Here is an 18,212-nt window from a genome sequence, read left to right as displayed (position 1 = left end):
ATCAAGTTAGCAACCAAAACATGCATGAAACTCCTAACACAACCTCATACATACCTTAATCTTGATGCAAATTTAGCCAAATCTCCTTCTAGATCTCTTCTAAACCAAGCATGAAGCAAAATCCTATCTCCTCCTTAGTATTTTCGGCCAAAAGGAAAGAACAAGGATGAACAATTTTTTCTTGTTTTTCTTTCACTTGCACGGCAATGGGGGAAAGGATGAGCTATTTTTTTGATTTTTTTTGTTTCTCATCCAACATCATTAATTATTTTATCATTTAATTCATCATGCATTAACAAAACATGTTTCAACATGTTTTCTTTGCCCATAAACCATGTCATGGCCGGCCACTAGCTTGTTTTGGGGAAATTTGACATGCAAGTCCATAGTTTTGCATGCATGCTTTAATTAGTCATCACACATTTCCTATCGTACTTTCAAAGTTCACTACTAAGTCCCTTCTAGTGAAATTCACCTTTATAACACTAAATCAATCATCAAAAATGTCACACATGAGCACACACATATTATAGGCATCAAAATAAATTTTAAATTATTTTTATGCCTCGGTTTTGTGGTCCCGAAACCACATCCCGACTAGGGTCAATTTTGGGCTGTCACATATCATATGGAATATACCAAGGTATGATTATAAACATGTATGCATGTAATGATATGCCATGTTGAATGATAGAGTTTACTTAATTTGAATGTTTGAAATGGTTGGCATTTGGATGTGAGTTTAAGTGCAAATCATTGGTGTGATTTTAGGTGAGAAATAAAGCTAGAAACAGCTTTATTTTGTCCACACAGGCGTGTCTCTAGACCTGTGTGTGACACACGGCCTGGTACATTGGCATATGGTTAGGCCGTGTGTCCTCTGCACCTTAAATTTGAGAAACAAAATGCTCGGAATTGAGCACACAGGCAGAGACACAAACGTGTGTCTTAGCCGTGTGTGCTACACGGCCTAGAACACAGGCATATGTCATGGCCGTGTGAAACGTACACGTAATTTCAAAAGAATTAAATTAACTACACGGCCTAGCACACAAGCGTGTGGAATGGCCGTGTGCACAAGTCAAAGAGTTACACAAAGTCGAACACGACCTGTAGCATAGGCGTGTCCCAAGGTCACATGGGTGTGTTCCTTGGACCACACGGGTGTGTGAGCCCTGTAACTTAGAAAATTTATGAAATATCGCGAAAAATTCTTAGAGTTTTCGATTAAATCCCGACTTGATTCTAATGCTTATATTGGGCCTCAAGGGTCCATTTAAGGGACGTTTTGAATAATCTCAGAAAATGAACAAAGTGATTGACATGATTTATCTATAAATGTTCTGAAAGTTCCGATAATGCTTCGTAACTCTGTTCGGCGATAGATACAAGTTAGGGTGTTACACTTAGCTGCTGCAAATGACTAGTGACCAAATTGTTATGTAACACCCCTTACCCGTATCCGTTGCCGGAACAGGGTACGAGGTATTAACAAATTATAGTATATACTATTAAATAGAACCCAAACAAAAATATGGCGTGCAATTTGATCATGAATCATTATAACATATGCCATTAACAATACAAACCAATTTCAAAGGCTTCGTACAAAATGATTAGTTTGATACTATAATTAGTATTTTAAACCTAGACAATTATGACACGTAACAAAATAACTAAGTCTGCTACACATGCCATATTTCAAAATGTTGAGTTCAAATACCAAGAGTATTGATAGTGCGGGCGGATCTTCAACGATCTCTAACTCCTGTGCTAGCTGGATGACACTATAAGACAAAGGAGACAAAAGAAAGTAAGCTTATAGCTTAGTAAGTAAGTATATAAATAACAAATAAGGAATCTAATATGTTTACAACATAACTCAATTATATCATATTTTTAATTTTACTATTTACTCCGATTTGATCTAGCTGTCCCTCCTGCATCATGATCACTAAATAAATCATAACTCGAGTTAATAAACTCGAAATTCAAATCCGTAAAATTTTCCTGAATCTAGACTCATAAATATTCTTACTAAATTTTTTCTAGAATTTTTGGTTCAGCCAATTAGTACATTTTATTAGTTTAAGTTTTCCCCTGTTACACAGCTCAACTGATCTGACCTCTGTTCACTACGAATTGAATTTGTCTCAGTACACAACTCAAATAACCATGAAACCTGTTTCATTTAAAACTAGACTCAATAAGGAATTTAGGACTATAAACTATATTTCTTATTGTGTCTTTTACAATTTTTAATGATTTTTCAAAGTTGGAACAAGGGATCACATAGTCATCCTGAGCAAGTCACACACAATTGTAAATATCTCAAAATATAGAATTCCTTTGCTTGCTCCGTTTCTTTTATATGAAAATAGACTCATTAACCTTTAATTTCAAATCTCATTAAACCTTTAATTAAATTCCTTCTTTTTTTGGTGATTTTTCAAAATCACGTCACTGCTACTGTCTAAAACAGTTTTAGTGCTAATTTCACTCTTTCACACATTCTTTGTACTAACCTCATTTTAACTTATATATATATCACAAATCATTTTCACCACATTTCACACATCGCGAGTATAGGCCCATGATTACAATGTCACCACAAAGCCATCCTGTTGAACAATTGGATTAATCCTCAATACTTGATGGTTTCAAAGACACATTTCACCATCATATTTCATTTAATTCGCTCTCTTGTACACATGGTGAACACTTAGTACCACTCATGCGACCTAGCCAATTTGTCTTGTAGCTCTCTTGTCTACATGGTGTTCTTCACTTGGAATCACGCATGCGACCTAGCTACATTTATCTCTCCCGTAGCTCTCTTGTCTACATGGGATACATCCCGTATCAAACATGTGACCTAGCACTACATAGTATCTCGTAGGTTTCTTGTACACATGATGTGCACTCAGCACCATACATGTGACCTAGCTACGCTCCCTCTATTTTATTCGATCTTTCCGAATGTTCAACCGGGATCTCTCTCTCTATTACTTATTTCTATTCTTCCAATAGTCGATTTATACTTCAAAATCAGCTAGTATATATATATATAATAGGCTGAAATATAAGAATGTAAATGAAATTAATGTATTATTTACATACAAACTTACCTCGGTGCAAAATATGGGAATTTTGCAATTTAGTCCAAAACTTTCTCCTTCCCCCATTCGAGGTCGATTCCACGCCTTTCTTGATCTATAACAACATATTTATCTCATTTAACACTCGAACTATTTATTTTAATCCAAAAATCACATTATACAAAAATTACACTTTTTGCCCCCTAACTTTTACAAAATTACAATTTTGACCCAAGGCTCAAAAATTTAATTTCAGCCCTTATTCTTATGTTTAATGACCTACTGATCATTTTTCTCTTCTATGGCAACATCAAATTCTCACTCTAACACATAGTTATGAACAATAGGTATTTTTATCGATTATGCCGTTTTGCTCGTTTTCGCTAAAAATCGATTAGAAAAGATCGTTCTCCTAACTTCAAACATTCATATTCTACCATCAAACAACAAAATACATGCCTATCATTCATGGGTAAATTTTTAAACATAAACCCTAACTCGAAATAATGGTAGAAATAGGTAAACCGAGCTACGAGGATTTCAAAAATGTGAAGAACATTAAAAACGGGGCTTGAAATCACTTACTATGAAGCTTGAAAGTTGAAGAAACCCTAGCTATGGAGGAGATCAAATTTCGGCAGCAACTAGTAAAGATGGTGACCAATTTTGTGTTATTTTTCCCATTTTATTTCATTTAATATACAAATGACCAAAATGCCCTTACTACTAAACTTTCCAAAAATTCCCTCCATGTCCAACTTTTTTCCATAACTTAAGAATTGGTCAAATTTCTATTTAAGACCTCCTAGTTAATATCCCAAAGCAATTTCATACTAAAAACTTCTAAAACATGAGTTTTACAATTTATTCGGTTTAGTCTCTAATCTCAACTTAAGCGCTCAATGCATAGAATTTCATCAGGAAATTTTCACGAAATCATGAAATTATATCATAAACCCCAAAATAATTATAAAATAATTATTTCTATCTCATATTTGTGGTCACGAAACCACTATTCCGGTTAGGCCCTAATTCGAGTTGTCATATGTTATCAATTGATAACATCTGTGACCTAATTATAAGAATTGAAACATTAGTGACCAAAACATAAACTTAAACAAAGATATGGGACAATTTTTGTAGTTTACCCCTATTTTAAATTCAAATTATAACATTTCCAACAAATTTACAAATTTACCTCTACTATTATTATCTCAAACAAAATTTATATTCCTTAATCTTTTCATGCTTTCTAAACTTTCTCCACATTTCCTTCCTTAACTCTCGACTTTCTAGGGTTGAAATCAAGTTTAGATAGTTTAAAGGGTGGTAATTTCTATGATTTTACAAGAAATTAATTAGGATTCATTAAGATTTTTCGATTAGCTAAATTGTACATTACTAAGATTGTTCGATTGCACGAGGTGCCACTATCTATTATTTCTGATAGAGATATGAGATTTACGCCGCGTGTCTGGAAGAAACTGTACGAAGCTCTGGGAACACAGTTGAGTTTCAATACTACTTTTCATCCTCAAACTGACGGTCAGATCGAGAGAGTTATTTAGATTCTCGAAGACATGTTGAGATGTTGTATTTTAGAGTTTAAGGGCAGTTGGAAAAAATATTTACTGTTGATTGAGTTTGCGTATAACAATAGTTTTTAGACGAGTATAAAGATAGCACCATATGAAGCTTTATATGGTCACAAATGTCAAACTCTACTATACTGGACTGCATTAAGTGAGAAAAAGATTCACGGGGTTGAATTGATCAGAGAAACTGAAGAAAAATTGAAAACGATTCGCGACAATATAAAAGTAGCTTCAGATCGATAGAAATCATACGCGGATTTGAAACGTAAAGAAATTGAGTTTCAAGTTGGGGACCGAGTGTTTCTGAACGTATCACCGTGGAAAAAGTTGACAAAGTATGTCAACTATGTTATGCGTTGGTAAAGGTATGTATGTAAAACTTATGAGTATGGACTTTAGTATGAGATGAACTCTTGGTAAGAATGCTAATGACTAAGTTATGCCTAAGATACATGATGATATTTATGTTAACTTATGTTAAATAATCATATGATTAATGTATGATTAATGTTGCTTATTATGATTAATGTTGCTTATTATTTGCATGCAAACTTACTAAGCTTTAAAGCTTACTCCATTTTTCTTTCCATTCCTTACAATGTCACCAAGCTAACTCAAGGATCAAGGAATGTCGGAGCTCGATTCACACTATCAAACGATTGCTTTAGGTATACTTGGTTTCAATATTTTGAGTATGGCATGTATAGGGACTTGGTCATTTTGTTATGTGTCATATTGGTTTAGCCAAATGTGTTGGCATTGTAATGGTTAATGATTTATTTGGTATATGGCCATTGGAAGTTGGCTAATATTAATCTTATTGGTCATTGGTATGTTTATGTGATAATGCTTATCATGAAGATGAAATTGGCATAAATGGGAAAAGAAAGTATGTGATTTTTATGCATGATAGATGTTAGTATGTACAAATGATGATTTGATATCTTGTTTGTGGCTGATTTGGTTGTATGTATATGCTTGGATTGGTTTCGCTTGTTGTTGTGTAGGTTGGTGCAAGTAAGGGTGACAAAATGGCTTGGTAAATAACCTTATTTTTTTCCACACAAGCAGAGACATGGCCATGTGTCTCAGTCGTGTGACGGACACGGCCTAGTGACGTAGACGTGTGTCCAGGGCTTGTGAAGTCTGCACCTATTTTATAGAAATTACGAAAATTAAATTCGCCACACGACCTAGCACACGGGCGTGTGACTTGGCCATGTGACTTCCTTTGGTGCACGACATCATAAATAGAGAGTTACACAGGTTAGGGACACAGGCGTGTGTTACCACATGGCCTACCCACACGGGCATGTCCCAAGCCACATAGGCGTTTGACCTTGTTTTGATGCAAAATTTTCTAAGTATTTTAAAAATCTAAAGTTCCCGATTTAGTCCCGAACCATTTTTAATGCATGTTTTGGGCCTCGTAGGCTCGTTTTAAGGACTATATGAATGTTTATGAAAAGTTTTAAATTTGAATAGAAATTCATGTCCCAATTTTGTATGTTTCTTTAAGTTTAAGTCCGGTAATGCCTCGTACCTTGTTCTGGTGTCGAATACAAGTAAGGGGTGTTATAAAAAGTGTGAATAAATTGAAATATGGGCTACTAGTAACATGTATTAAATTCGGCTAAGCATGGGTTTGTACTAAATTGCATGAGTTTGCAGTTTTATGTGATAATGACTAAATTATGAAAATGTGAAATATTAGGGGCAAATGTGTAAATTTTTCAAATTGTAAATTATAGGCTAAATTGAATAGACCGAATGCTGAATGTGCTAAATTTGATAATATATAGATCAAGATAAGCCGAGATTAAGATTAGATCGGGAAAAGGAAAAGTGGACGAATAGTCAATAATTTCCATCCGAGCAACTCGAGGTAAGTTCGTATAATTAGAATCGAATTTTTAAATACTTGTAAATTATTTGAAATGAAAGTATAATAGAGTATATAGTCTAAGTTTGAATGCCTAATTGATGAGAATTATTGAATACCGAGTCTCATTTGAACCATAGAAAGTAATAGGATACGAATGACATGTCACTAGTGTTACAGTTTTGGTCGAGATCCTGCATTTGTTGCGGACTCACCACATCTCGTATGAGCTTACCGATATATTAGCTCGTAAGAGCTCACTGTTTTCAGCCCGTTAGAACTTACCATTTTAGCTCAATAGGGCTTACTGTCCATCAGCTCAAGAAGAGCTTACTGATCATAGTTCGAAAGAGAGGAAATGATAATGGATGATTACATACTCTTATATGACTAACTTGGTGATGAATGTTTTTGTTTAGGCATTTGGTAATTGAATTGAGTATACCCTATTTATTGTCTTGATTATGTATAAATGGTAAGTTTAATTCTTAATTATATGGGCTTACTAAGCTATAAAGCTTACTCTATTTCTTTTCCGTGTTTTATAAAGTTCGATAGCTCGCTCGATTTGGATAAAGTTGGAGATACGCATCACACTATCCAGTTGCTTATTGGTGCCTTTGAACTCATAGATATATGTAAATATGGCATGTATAGGCTAGTTATAGAGATGATAGTTATGGTTACTTGAGCTAGTGATTTTGGTACATGTTATGGTATAAGATAAAGCCATATGATTTGGCTTAACTTGGTATATTGCTTTGCTTGCGTATTAGTATTCAATATGGTATGTTTTGGCAAATAGTAAATGGAGTGGAAATATGCAAATGTTGTCTTGATATGTGATACGATATGAATGGAAAATGCTTGATTATATTTTAGGTATTTGAATACCATGTTCGGTTGGTTATATTGTTTGAATATTAAATTTAGAAATGATTGTAATTGAATTGGTATAATATGTGTATGAAATGTTATGGATTAGCTACCTATTGAGTTATAAAATATTTCAAATTATGCTTGTGCAGGTATGTAAAAATAGGGTGGAAAATTGGCTTATTAAATTGCTTATTTTTTTCCACACGGGCAGGGACACGGGCGTGTGTCTCAATCATGTGTGACACACTGTTATGTTACACGGCCATGTGTCCCCTGGTGTTGAAATTAAAATCAAGTCAGTATGCTCCACACGACCTCACACACTGGCGTGTAACTTGGTCGTGTGGCATAAGTCAGCATACCCTACAGTTTTGACACGGCTTGGCACACGGGCATGTATGGCCATTTTTAGAGCACATAGGCTAGCCACACAAGCGTGTGTGTTGGCTGTGTGACCCAAATTAGAGAGTTACACGGGGTCGGACATAGGCTGGGGCACGGCCATGTGCTCCCATTTCGAATGTCCACATAGCCTGTGACACAAGGTGTCTAGTGGCCGTGTGAGATACATGGCCTAGCCACACGTGCATGTGTCCCCTATTTTGAGAAAAATTTTCAAAGTTTTGTGAAAATTTCTTGAGTTGCCAGTGTAGTCCCAACTCAATCCTAAAGAATGTTTAGGGCCTTGTAGGCTCGTATAAAGGACAAATTGATTGACATTGAATGATGAATGCTTGTATTAAGAAAATGTTTGCTAAATGGATGTTTAATTGTTTTGTAAGTCCAGTAATGCTCCGTAACCTTATTCTGGCGTTGAATATGGGTGAGAGGTGTTGCATTTATTGGTATCAGAACTATGATTTAGTCAATTCTAGGACTAATGTAGCTTGTGTGAGAGTCTAGCTATACATATATATAACTTGTAATAGTGTGATGAATCCTGACATTATAAACTATATTTTTGTATAGTAATGGATCCCGAACGAGCTGTAGCAGATGATGTTGAGAGTAATGCGCCAGCTCTGCTCAAGGGACAACGCCTTCTGAATCTAGACCCATGTCGAGTAGTCATAAAGGTGAGGCTAAAGAAGCCTTCTTTCAAATGATGAACGAGTGGTTCACTCAATACATTGTACGAACCCTGTAACACCCCGTACCCGAGTCCGTTACCGGAATCGAACACAAGGTGCACACGGACTTAACTTAATTATTTTCACAGTCCATTTAGAAATTTCCAGACAAGCTGATTACTGCGTCACTGTCGCCTTAAAAATCATATCTTGAGTTTCAAAGCTCAAAAATCAGTTTTGTAATTTTTCCCTGAAACTAGACTCATATGTCCATCTACATATTTTTTTCTAGAATTTTTGGTTGGGCCAATTAGTACAGTTTATTAGTTAAAGTCTCCCCTATTACAGGGTGCGACTACACTGACCTTCATGCATTACGACCTGGATATCTCCCTGTACAGGGCTTCAATACTGATGCCGTTTGTTTCTATAGAAACTAGACTCAAAGAGGAATCTATACATATATGGCATGACTCCTAATTATCTCTGGTTAATTTATAGTGAATTTCCAAAGTCGGAACAAGGATTCCAGAAACCGTTCTGACCCTGTTTCACAAAAACCTAAAAATTTCTTCCATATGAAAGTAGATTCATCAAGGTTCATTTACATAATTTATTCACTATTTAATTCCATTCCTGCTATTTTTAGTGATTTTCACATCCACACCATCGCTGTGTCAAGATCTGCTTTGTAAACTTTACCTATTTCGTGATTTCCATGGACCAACTAGAGTTTTGTCATACATATGTCCACCTATGATCATATTTAGCCATTCTAAGGGCTGATCATTGCCCAACACTTCCATTCCAGTCCATAGTCACATCATGAAACCATATATACATACATAAACACAAATGGTCTAATGCCATACTCCACTTCTACGAGCCATTTTCGCATGGCCGTACACACATACATCACAAAAAGTACTTGAAAAACAACAAAGGGTAGTCCTATACATGCCATATCCGAGTTCAACTAAAAGAGTACCAAAAGGGCTTTGATAGTGTGGATGACTTGACTTGATGATCCCGAATCCGATAGCTAACGAGCAAAATCTATAAAACAGAGAACAAAGAAACGGAGTAAGCAATTTATGCTTAGTAAGTTTTGAGCAAGAATTTAAACACAACTGAAGTATAGCATTCACATAATTAAACGGATAATTCCGCGTATTCATATATTAAAATCATTTCTACTTTACATTCCAACCCCTATGTTCATACATAAGGGATCATCTTAGCCAAATACCGGAAGCTCATTACTCAACTGAGCGAATATTATTCGAAGGAACTCAACTATTCCAATGCACATACGAACATACCTCATTGCTGGAATTTTTTGCAAGTGTATTAACTGAAATTTTTACAGCAAGATTGCTCATTCCCGAATCACGTACCTTCGGAATTTAACCGGATATAGCGACCAGCTCGATTGTCTTCGGGACATAGCCCGGTTATAGTAATTCGCACAATTGCCTTCGGGAATTAGCCCAGATTTAGTAACTCGCACAAATGCCTTCGGGACTTAACCCGGTTTTGGTAACTCGCACAAATGCCTTCGGGACTTAACCCGGTTTTGGTAACACGCACAAATTCCTTCGGGAATTGACCCAGATTTAATCACTTAGCACAAAAGCCTTCGGGACTTAGCCCGGACATCATTCGAATAAACATGCACATTTAACACTAAATCATGACACATTCGTTATTTCATTTTCATTAGCAAAACTCAAATACAATACACTTATCACTCTTGCACATTTCGCTCAATATCCACACACAAAGAGCATGATTTCGATTTACTTGAGACATGATCTAATCAAATCATAATTTAAGCTCTATTACTCAAGAACTTACCTCGGATGTTTTCGAACGATTCCGATGGCTATTCGACCACTTTTTCCTTCCCTTTATCGGATTTAGTTGCCCTTTGCTCTTGAGCTTAATTTAACAAATAAATTGATTTAATCATTTGAGCATCGAAAAGAGGAATTCAAGGTACTTAGCCCACATATATTCATTAGACATTAAAGTCACATATGTACGGATATCATGAATCAAACTCAACACATTAGTTAGTACTCTCCTTAGCCGAATTTTCTAAGTCAAGATAAAGCCTTCAACATGCTTACTTATGGCCGAACAACACATCAACCTATGTACTCAATCATGTGGCCGAATATGAATGTTGATGTTGAGGCCGATTACATGTTTAATACCACACATGAATGGCATATATTTTACTAACTAATGCATTACATATTGTAGCTCAATACACATCTATCATTTACTTCATAACCGAAACATCATCACAAGTAAATATATACCTTGAGATAGTATATATGTCATACCAATACATCATGTGCAAACATATATACATATAGGTGCAAGGGCCGAATCTCAAGTTGATTATAACCAAATATAAACATATATCCACACAAATCTTACCTACCATACAATAAGCATAAATCATGCTTATGGATATACCATGGCCGAATACATCACAACACCATACCATTTCAATTTTGGTCATGGTTAAACAAGGAACTTAATGTCTCACTAAAAATGCTAAAAAGAAAATCCAAGAGTCATCAACCCACCATCACATATATCATTAACAAGCTTCATATTTAGCATGCAATGGCATTAACACAAAATCCACCTTGGCCGAATACCATTCCCATGACATAGCAAGGATTTGAACCATGGCTAATAAGAACATCAAGCTAGCAACTAAAAACATGCATGAATCTCATGGCACAACTTCAAACATACCTTAATCTTGATACAAGTATAGCCAAACCTCTTCCTAATCCTCTTCCAAACCAAACATGAAGCAAAAACTCCCTCTTTCTTCCTTAGAATTTTCGGCCAAGAGAGAATGAAAAGGATGAACAAATTTTTTTGTTTTCTTTCTTACCTTCACGGCAATGGGGAGGGGGAGAAGCCTTGACACACATTTTTTTTTTCATTTTTTTATTACCCATGCACCTTATTTTATTTATTCCAACATAAAACACTTACACAACATGTTTCATGACATGTTTTGCCCATAATCCCTTGTCATGGCCGGCCACTACCAATTAGGGGGGGAAATTTGACATGCAAGTCCCCCCTTTTGATTACATGCACTATTAGGTCCTTAAAGATTAGCTTATCACATTTCAAAAGTGTCACACAAGTCCTACTAACTGAATTCACATGCAATCGACTAAATCGAAGCTTGAAATTCTCACACATTCATAATTACATATTATAGACAATAAATATTACGTTCAAACATTTCGGTGACTCGGTTTAGCGGTCCCGAAACCACTTCCCGACTAGGGTCAATTTTGGGCTGTCACAAACCCGGCTGCTCAATAACTTCAACCCCCACCTATTCCCCAACTGATCCCTGTAGTTCTTCAAGATAAGATCTTTTGCGATTGAAGAAACCACCGCTGACAAGATACGAAAATACGGGGATGAGGAATTCAGAGCCACTGTTAACGATGACCTTGAGAGAGATGAGTTTTGGCTTGAGAACACGATTCGGGTATTTGATGAACTTTCTTGCACACCTGAAGAACATTTAAAATGTGTTGTACCACTATTGAGAGTCAGTGGTGGAATACCTTAATATCCGTAGTTACACAAGAAAGAGTTACTTGGGAATTCTATATATTATCAATTACCTAACCTTTTAAATCAAGAAAAATAACTCATCAAGTCCTACTTTCCAATTTAGTCCATCATCACGAAATAAAATTATACTTATCACTTTTAATAATTTTTTCTGGTGTCTAATTAACTCCACAAATATTTTTAATAAATATAATTTCTTTCTCTTAAAATTTTAAGATTCTCATCCCCTGAACATTTCCATTAATGACACCAAAAACGTTGAAGGCATTACTGTTTAGGCTTATAGAATTTAAAGCCATAGCAATTTAATAATTACTATTTGGCACAGGCCATGTATTCCTACCATTTACATGCTCAAAAAAAAATCATTTGCCTATAAAACCTTCCTCAAATGCTAATTGCTACATGTAGGGATAAACATATGCTAAAAATCTCTGCCTCCTTCAACCATGTTGTGAACTCGTTGAATTTTCCTTTTAATTTTTCATTCAGTTGCGACCAAACGAACTAACAATTATAAGATAAAAGATAGACACAAATATTTGATTATGTAGTTTAAAGACTTCCTACGTTTATAGGGTCTTACCCAAAGAGTAATTCACTATAAATCAATGTGATTTAAGTTCAACTAACGCTCTACGTTGCAACATCCATACTATAATATAATCTAGACCACGTTCCCACTAAGGGTGTGTTTACCATTGATTTTAAATTAAAAAACACTTTTCAACCCAAACCATAATTTCAAATTAAAAAAATTGGTAAACAAGCTGCTTTTCAAACCGAACCTTGATTTTAAACTAGGATTTTAAACCAAGCCAAAAAGCTAGCTTTTGGCTTCTAGCTTTTGGAAAAGTGCTTTTAAATAAAATTACTTTTTTATCCCCTCATTAAATATTTTACTTTATAACATAATGTCTAAAATAAACATTTTATATTCTCAAAAGCACTTATAGATAGCAATGGTAAACACTATCAAATTTTTCAAAGATATCTTTCAAAAGCACTTTTCAATCTTAATGGTAAATTGGCCCCAAGTCTTTTCCCCTAAAACCTTAATTGTAAATTGATAAACAAGAACAATTTACTTACAAAATATGCACTCAGAATAAGTTCCTCCAATAAACAAGTCAAGTGCTCTTGTACGCACACATTAAACCTAAACAAGCCATCCTATATATAAATGTAATGTGGCATGGTAAATAAATCAATAATTCTTCAAAAGTAGCCTTCAAATATATTTTGATGGGTAGAGATTTTGTCGACATTATACTTACTAAAAAATAAAAACTCTTACTTATAAAAATTTCGATCACACTAAAAATCTCGATGCAATTCTTTCTTGGCTTGATTCTTGCATGATATATCTTAGTAATGAGTTGTTAAAAATCCTCAAATCTAAACAATAAAAAGCTCAAATAGCTTTGTTCAAAATGTACTAAACAAAAAAGATAAATTAAAATATATTACCGGATTTTCGTTGAGTTGCAACTGATGTTACATTTAACCCTTATAATTGACACTAACACTAAAACATACCATTTAGAATGGACTAGCATTGATAAGTACGTCCCATAAATTCCTCAGGATACATGCTTGGTTCCAACACAATGTGTCTTTATCTTAGGCAAACAAAGTTTGGACCAGCTAACTCTGGTTCCTTTTGCCTTTCATTCACATCCTTTCCATAATAGGCTAGAGCAAAGTCGATTAAGCTAGACTAAAAATTTGAGGCATGTTATTATTTGTAACAATAGAGAAAATTTGTTTTTAAATTCTAATGTCTTGTTAGTGTAATAATATAAGAAAAAATTATTTATTACTTATGTATTATAATAATTAGACATAAAATAAAGAATACTTCGTATAATCTTAAATTTGAAATTAAAAGATAAGTAATAACTCTTGTAAAATTAAAACTTCTTCAAAATAAACGAAAATTTTTATTCTCTTTACTAAAAATAAATTATGAAAATGACTAAATATTATCAATTTGAATTAATTTATTACTTACTCATATATTAAAATATGAATAAAAATAATATTCCTACTATAAGTAACATAATTCTTTCATCATCTCATAGAAAAATAAAAATAAAAAACACGTTAATTCGTTATTAATGCTGTTTCGAAATTAGGATTATAATATGATATCCTTATGAAGTACCCCTTCTAGATGCTAATCTAATTTTGTTGCTGCTCCATGTGTGTGGTAATAAAATTAATACGTGCTAATAAGCAAAGCATTGACCAATAAGGGTTCATGACAGTGAGTCAATTTGACAAAGAAAAGCACAAAACTTTTTCCCATTTCTTTTTTTTCTTTTGGTACATACTTTTCCCCATTTCTAATATATGATAATATTGTCTATTGACCAAAAAGGGGATGGCGTTGTCATTGTGTTTTTCGCCATTGAAATGAAGCTTTTGTTTCCTCAACGAAATGGTAAACATATTGATGTGCAAAACTCATTTTCACTATCAAAAAAAAACTAGTCAACCACAAAAGCTAATTTTATTAGTGCTTTTGCGGTTTATTATAATTAACGGGTTGCAGATAAATTGATTACAATTTATGTTTCACAAAAAATATCTTCATTTAACTATTTTTTCAACCCACAATCTATAAATATTCTTCTTTCTTCAATTAAATATATATCATATACAAAATTTTGAAATTTAATTTCCTTACAATTTATAATAGAATTTTTTTCAATTTATTATTCAAGAAATTATAAATTTTATATTTAAACATAATTTTAAATTAGGTGGAGCTTCAGCACAATTCAAGTCATTAATATGATTCGATTATGATAAGCTTGATAATTACAAATTAGTGGCGTAAGAAAAATGGTGAGCAATCTTTACCAAACAAATTTTTCTCCCCCTCTTCCTTCCTTTCCTTTCCCTGTTACAAGATCCCTACAACACAAAGCCCACTCATTTTAAATACTAATTTAAAATCTTCTCTTGTTTTATTTCATTGAGTTGAATTGGATTCGAACAATTATTATTATAACAATTAAGAAAATATTATAAGTAGAAGTATATCTTATATATAAAAAGAAAAATTAATCATAAAATATATTTTATTCTTATGATTAATAATCAAACACTTAACCACATAATTAAAAATAAGATAAACAATACTAAACTTTGAATCCATATAAAAAAAAACTTTAACTTCTTATTTACATGTTTTTATAGAAAAATTTAAATGGGTACCAGACTTGAATCCCTAAGTAATGGGTTATAATGGTGTTTTAAGTTGTATAAATTATTTTACATAAAATTTGACATTTGTTGTATGACTATTTTAATATTTAAGCACAATGGCTTTATAATCTGTGTTGTCATTATCCTTAGGCCTCAGTTGCGCAGCTCTGTCAGCCCCACCCTCTCACTCTCTCTCTCCCTCTGGCTTTGGCCTCTATTTTTTTAAACACTCTTTCACTTTCACCAAGCCCTTCCTCAACCTCTCTCTCCTTTTGGATTTCTAACCTGCGCCTATAAATTATAAACACAACAACAGGGAATTTTATGCAAACACCACTGCTTCTTCTTCTTCTCTCTCTGTTCTTCCCTGTTTCTATCATTTTCTTGGCTTTTAACGTCTATATGATTGTACCATTACAATAGTGAACAACACAAGGATTAGGTGAAAATCCAACAAAAAAAAAAAAAAGAGGAGGAATCCTCCTTCAACACCAAGTTTATATTACTTTTCACCCAAGATTTGCCGTTTCTTTTGGTTTCTGTTTAATGGGTCTGCTAATTGTGTTGCTCCTAACGAGCGCCGCACTTCCATGGGCTTCATCAGATCCGAGCGACGAGGCGTGTTTGACTCACTTGAGCCAAACTTTGAAAGACCCATTGAAGAACCTGCAAAACTGGACCAAATCCACCTTCGCAAACCCTTGTAGCGGCTTCACTTCCTATCTGCCCGGTGCCACTTGTAACAATGGTCGAATCTACAAGCTTTCCCTCACCAACCTCTCCCTTCAAGGCTCCATCTCTACTTTTCTTTCCAACTGTACCAATCTTCAATCGCTCGACTTATCTTCAAACTCCATCTCCGGCACCATCCCCCAAGATTTACAGTATTTAGTCAACCTGGCAGTGCTCAATCTCTCATCAAACCGTCTCGAAGGAGAGATCCCACCGCAGCTTACCTTGTGCGCTTATCTAAACGTCATTGATCTTCATGACAATTTACTTACCGGTCAGATTCCTCAAGAATTAGGCCTTCTAGCACGTTTGTCGGCATTTGATGTTTCTTACAACAAGCTTTCAGGGCCAATACCAGCTTCTTTAGGGAACAGGAGTGGGGCTTTGCCAAGGTTCAATGCTACTTCTTTTGAAGGAAATAAGGATCTTTATGGGTACCCTTTGGCACCTATGAAAACCAAAGGGTTGTCTGTTTTAGCCATTGTTGGAATCGGATTGGGAAGTGGACTTGCTAGCTTGGTACTAAGTTTTACTGGGGTTTGTATTTGGTTGAAGATTACAGAGGAAAAAATGGCTGCCGAAGAAGGCAAAGTTAGTCAATATATGCCTGATTATTGAAACCTTAATCTGGGTTTAACTTGTTATTCAACATCATTCAACTCAAATGCTTCCAAAAAAAAAAAAAAAAACTCGAAAAATTCCAGCCTTCCAGGTATGTCTTATTTAGGGAAGTTTTCTTTTTTTTTTCTTCCTATTTTTGTTTCCTTTTTGGAGAGCTTTCTGTGTTCTTTTTTTAGAATTTTTTTGGGTTTTTATTTCATTAGGATATTCTCTATAATTTTTACTTTCAACAATCATCCACCAATGTATAAAGCAATTCAAACATGATCCGTAATAGTGCAGTTATTTATTTAGTGTATACGCTTTCCAATTGTTGGTTTTTTTTTTTTTTTTTTTGTTGCTTTAGTCTGCATAAATTGCAGAATCAGTGGGGATGATGAATGAAAGAACTGCGCCCTGGAATTTGGTCTGCTGGTGGCAATGGCTTAAACTAAATTATAGATAAAAGAAGAAGAAATGGTGGGGACTGTGTTGTAAAAAATCCTTGCATTTATTAAAAAATGCACTTGAACTTAGCTGGGTTTCTTTTTCTCGTGTGAGGTGGTGGGAGACCAACATCTTCACATCATATGCCTATTTGTTTTATCGTCTAATTTCTAAATGGAATGCTTTTAACTAACTCTGTACTTGAATTTTAGATTTGGGTAACTTCAATTAATAAAGTAGTGGCATTACTTTAATTAGACAACCCCATGTTTACTTCATCATTAACCTCTGTTTTAGTCTTTGAGATAAATGGAAATTTGGAATCTACTTTTCACCAGCATAAAGTTCATTTTACTTATTCTTGAATCAATTAAATGAGTGATCTGCATTATTATGGTGTGTGGGTTTTTGCTTAAGGGACTTGGATTTCCTTTTCCTTCAATCAATATTCTTTTGTCTTTGGGAAATTCATCAGTTGATTAATAAATTAATTTTAGAGCAAAGGAAATCAATTAAAACATTTTATACTTTTGTCTTTCTCAATTTTGAAATTGAGTAAATTAGTTTCTCTTAATTTAATCACAACCAATTTCAAAAGTGAACAACTAAAGATAATTAATTATAATATTAATATTTTTCATCAATTGTATTTGATTGGTATAATACTAAATTTAGCCTTTAAAATTTACACATTCTGTCAATTTACTCTTAATTTAACAAATTTATCCATAATAATTATATAAATATGTAAATCTTGAAGTTGAATTTGTCGTCTTTTTTTTTTTAAGAATTGAGGCAAAATGACAAAATATGAAAACATTAAAAGTTAAATTTGTTATTATATTATACCAGTCAAAATAATATATAATTGATAGAAGATATTAACATTGTGATTAATTATCTTTAATTTTCCATTTTAAAATTAATAGTGATTAAATTACTTTAATTTTTTAAAACTGTTAATTTATGCAATTTTAAAATTAAAAAAAAACTGAAAAATCTTTACCAATTTAAAAAGATAGTTGATCCCTACTTATAATCTTTAGACACTAATAAATTCCCTATG

At 33.8% G+C, this 18,212-nt stretch overlaps 1 protein-coding gene across 1 annotated transcript; it reads left to right on the top strand.

The window, feature by feature from the left end:
- The first annotated feature begins 15,479 nt into the window (after positions 1–15,479).
- LOC108478425 (receptor-like protein 44) lies at positions 15,480–17,339 on the top strand. The gene has a single exon (XM_053023399.1). The coding sequence runs from the start codon at positions 15,914–15,916 to the stop codon at positions 16,715–16,717; it is 804 nt and encodes a 267-aa protein (XP_052879359.1). The 5' UTR covers positions 15,480–15,913; the 3' UTR covers positions 16,718–17,339.
- The last annotated feature ends 873 nt before the right edge of the window (positions 17,340–18,212 follow it).

This window comes from Gossypium arboreum, chromosome 12 (genome assembly GCF_025698485.1).
Source record: "Gossypium arboreum isolate Shixiya-1 chromosome 12, ASM2569848v2, whole genome shotgun sequence".
Taxonomy (NCBI): Eukaryota; Viridiplantae; Streptophyta; class Magnoliopsida; order Malvales; family Malvaceae; genus Gossypium; species Gossypium arboreum.
Note: the sequence above shows the minus strand (reverse complement) of the source record. Positions and strands in the feature narration are given on the sequence as shown.